Source organism: Rhea americana, unplaced genomic scaffold (assembly GCF_003343005.1).
Source record: "Rhea americana isolate MKP2758 unplaced genomic scaffold, rheAme1 scaffold_16, whole genome shotgun sequence".
NCBI classification, from domain to species: Eukaryota; Metazoa; Chordata; class Aves; order Rheiformes; family Rheidae; genus Rhea; species Rhea americana.
The window spans coordinates 8,088-12,225 of record NW_028185705.1 but is presented as its reverse complement, the minus strand read 5'-3'; the positions used below and the strand labels follow the sequence as shown (position 1 = coordinate 12,225).

The following is a 4,138-nucleotide window of genomic DNA, read 5'->3' as shown; positions in this document are numbered from 1 at the left end:
AAAAAAAAAAAAAAAAAAAAAAAAAAAAAAGTTGCAAGTGTGCAAGTGTCATTCAAATGCATCTCTTAACAAGACAAACAGGGTAGCATGTAGATATTTTAGTCCTTGAGGAGATGGTCCAAGAGAGCTGCAAGTGATTATGATATAGCTCTTTACCTTGCACTGTGTGTGAGGGCAAAAGCAGAGATGTGAGCAAAATAAAAAGCTATCAAGGGAGAGATACAGAATGAATGTAAAGGGGACTGAGAAATGAAGTGTGCAAAGACACTGGGAATTTTAATGCTGGACAGGTATTCAGGATTGAAACATAGGCAGTAGAGATCTGGGTACCTCTGTACTTGTTTGACCATCTTCTACACGTTTCCTAAAACTGGGATACTAAATGTAAGCACTGTACCCAAGTGTGGAGAMATTTTCTTGGAGTCCTCTTCCTCCCTGCTCTCCAGGAGCTGTGGTTGAGCTGCRTGGGTTTGAGCAGTCTTCAGTGTGAGACATCTGCTGTGGATGAGTTTGCCCCTGAGCCCCAAGACTTTTTGAAGATATGAGTGCCTTTGGGGAGCGTAACGTGGTGCTGAATGGCTTCTTTTGGAGATCCTGATTCTGAAGCAGCCCGAGTGATGTTTCTTGATTGAGTCCACTAAAAGTAGGATGCAGATTTGAATCTATTTAATATGAAGCCTTTGAATGAACTCCAGTGGCTTGATTTCACCCTRTTTCAGATTAGGATATCAGCCTGACCTTTATCATGATCATGATCAGGTGTAAGACTACCCTTGCTTTAGCAGAGAACAACCAAGAAACAAGACGACACCATTTCCTYGGGCATTTGTGTGGTCCCTGTGCTAAGGTTGTTAAACCTCCCATTGCATGGCCAGGCCAGCTGTGTTGAGATTGGTGTGTAAAGCAAAACATACTGGGCTGGGGTAAATCACCACGAGGAAGGCATCYGAGTTCAAACAACCTTTTGAACTCTTTCATGCTGCAGGGAGGGGCCCCATAACTGGAACAGGCCTGTCTTTCTCTTAGCTGCATGTTTTCCACCAAGCAGAAAATAGTCTGTAACCCTCCTGGAACTGTAAAGTCTACTGTTACAAGCCTGTATGTCGGAATAAAATCAAATGGTAAAGTAGTCGATCAAAATGAGCTATTGTCCCTRAAAGACTGAGGCCAGCGATCTAACAGCTACTGAATGGAAGCTAAGCTGTGTTCAGGGAGCTTCTACTGTGGAAGCCGTGGCTGGAAAGTAGCAGCAAGGGAGAAGAACTTAAACAGCTTAGCCAGGAGACGAGGAAGGACGCTCTTGGCCAGTGCCGCGGGTAGCAGTGCTAATAAAGTCCTCACTCATCTCCCTACACAAGGGAGTAAAATGAGTACCAAGCTGTAATCCASTCTGAAATTTGAAGACCTGCTTTTTATTTTTTGTGGTAAATGGCAGGGGAATAGAAATTATAGAATGCTTTTGATGCTTAGTGAAAGCCCTGTGAGTAATTCTCATAGAGAGAAAGAAATAAGATGCTTTTTAGCTGTTCTCGCTGGCAGGAAATTTGAGCAGGAACTTGGAAAGCTGCTTGTGTTTATGTTCTGTCCTGAATGTCAGATCTTGCAAGATAAGTAGAAGTGGGATGGATGCATCTTGGAGGTTTCTCTCAGGGTGGAAGTGTCGGGTTAGCTTACGACAGCCTGGGTAGGGTTCTCCGGCGTGCTGAATTGCTGCTTAAATCCGGTGCAAGAGCCTTAGGGAGGCATCAGTGACATAGGGAGAAATAAGGCCGTGGTCCCATATGGCAAGCGTGAAGTTCATTGCTACAGATCTACTACTACAAAAAGTGAGGCCAGTGTATCGTGACTAATGCTCTGCCAGCAGGTCTGCACTGTAATTGCAGGGCTTTGTTTTGTTATTTCCTGTAAGAACAGAAATAGCATAGCTCCTATGACTAGAAGCTTCTTCGTTCATTTGCATAGTTTTTGGGTGTACACTTATAAGTGCTTTGAAACCCTTCAAAATGAAAGGGACAATATAAGTAAATATATCCCCTTTCATACTCGCATGAAGAACTAAGCCAGGAAACACTTTGTGCCCTCTTGCGCTTTTGCTCGTAATACTGGATTCGTTGGTAGGCTAGGTTATGGCTCTCATCTCGGCAGGGACGTCCAAGGGCAGCGTGGACCGTTAGTCTGTGTCCTCTGCCGTGTCCCATCTCTGTTGGTGAGGTTCTTCTGCAGCTCAGCAGTTATTACTTACGTTCTTCGGAGAAATTTATTTTTCTATCGCTCTCCTACCCACCTATTAGAAACTTGTCAGCTTAAATCCAAAGCATTTAAGTGAAATCATTGAGCTGGGAGGTGGCAAGTTACCAACACGGGATCATCCAGAACGCTCACTGCACAGGACTTGGAAGGGACAGCGAGAAAGTTGCTCTCTAAGTTGTCTAATTGGGCAAAGCAGATTAAGCTGTAACACGTGACAAAAGTTGCTTAGACACGGCTTTTTTTTTTTTTTTTTTTTTAATAAAAGCTTTAGCCAGATTGCTTTAAAGATTGCTAGCAGAAGTATAGCCTTGCAGCCAAAGGCTTTGCTGGAAGAAACTCCAGCTGCTACTTACGGGCACTTCTTTTACAGACCGAAGTGTGCAGGCTCAGCAGCCATCAGCCTGCCTTGGGCTGTAGAGACTGCAGTGAGAACTTAGGTGAGAGCCAGGCAACCGCACGCGGTCTGACAGCTCTACAGAAGAGCTTTAAAGCTTGCCTTTAAAGTATCACAGGATCACCCTGTGGGCTACARATAAAGAATAAACCCAGTTGGTCTTGCACATAATAAGCACAGATGTTAATTAATCTTCAGGTTAGCCAACTCTTAAGTCTTCCTCTTTACAATGTTGTAAATTGAGAGCACTGTGCTGAAATCTGTAGAGTGATGTCTGTCTTATATTTAAAAAGTAGGTAAAGAGAAAAGACCAAGTTTATAATCTCTACCCAAAATATCTGCCTCTGACACGCTGCATTTTTCTGCACTAGGATGCTGTTGTAGTCATCTTTCTGCACAAGGATGTCTTACAGCTTTCTTGGAGAACCTTTGAAGCTTAGGGAAGCTTGGCTTTAGTTTTCAGGACTTCTCTTCCCCAAAGCCAAATATGTAGCTGATGGTGGCAGTGTCGTTCTTACCTGCTGAGGATCTGGCTGGAAGATAGGAAACAATTTTCCAAATGAGGACTAGCAAATTTTAAATTTACTTATAATGACTTTTAAATTGTAATGTGCCACTTTGGGTGYTTCTGCAGGATGTTGGCAGTTGATTTGGAGGCACTGCTTGTGTTAGCTGTGAGCATGGTGATGGTGCCGGTGTTTCCTGAGCTCGTCTGTGTGGTGGGGACATCTTTGCCAGCGGTTTTCTCAAGCTGCAGCCACTGCCCTTCCCCTTTGCTGAGCTGTTCGGCAGCRCCCTTGCAGCCTGTTCTTTGTTCACTATGCCTCTCAAGCTGGTGTGGCTGTAAAATTTCCCTTTTGCATTCTTAAACTTATCTTCACAGAGCAAGAGCTAAAATAAAAGCAGCCTAAACTACATGGTTTAAAATCCTGGCATTAAAGACTTTATTTCTGTCTCCTCCTTGGTGCGACGGGGTGTCAAGCAGGAACACAGTAGGTCCCTTCACAATACTTAGTGAAATCACGTGTTGCTCAGTTTTTTGCTAACCGCTGTTCTTACCAACTGCGAGAGAACGATGCATTGCAAAGATGCTGTGGCCTGGAGCGCCTGAGCAGCGCAAACCCGGCACGTGCGTGGAGCTCGCTGCTTTTGATTTGATTATGCCGCGTGCCCAGGCCGCCCCACGCTCGCTTCCGAGCGGCCAGGACTAACGATGTTCTCCACCGCAGCGCTGCGAGGTGTGCAAGCAGGCGGTGCCGGCGGACTGCCCCGTCGTCTACGCGGACCGGGCCGGCTACGCCCGGCAGTGGCACCCGGCCTGCTTCGTGTGCTGCCGGTGCTCCGAGCCGCTCGTCGACCTCATCTACTTCTGGGAGAACGGAGCGGTGTGGTGTGGGCGCCACTACTGCGAGAGCCTGCGGCCGCGCTGCGCCGGCTGCGACGAGGTGGGGCTGGCCCCGCGCCCCGCTCCCAAGCGCGCTCCCCGGCCCCTGC

General features: G+C 46.6%; 1 protein-coding gene across 3 annotated transcripts in view; it reads left to right on the top strand.

Annotated features, from left to right (window-relative positions):
• The window catches only part of LMCD1 (LIM and cysteine rich domains 1), a 37,398-nt gene that overhangs the window by 26,951 nt on the left and 6,309 nt on the right, over positions 1 to 4,138 (top strand). For all 3 annotated transcript variants that reach the window (XM_085300016.1, XM_085300017.1, XM_085300018.1), the window contains exon 5: positions 3,874 to 4,089. In XM_085300016.1, coding sequence (XP_085156142.1) covers positions 3,874 to 4,089 — 216 coding nt within the window. The remainder of the gene's footprint in view (positions 1 to 3,873; positions 4,090 to 4,138) is intronic.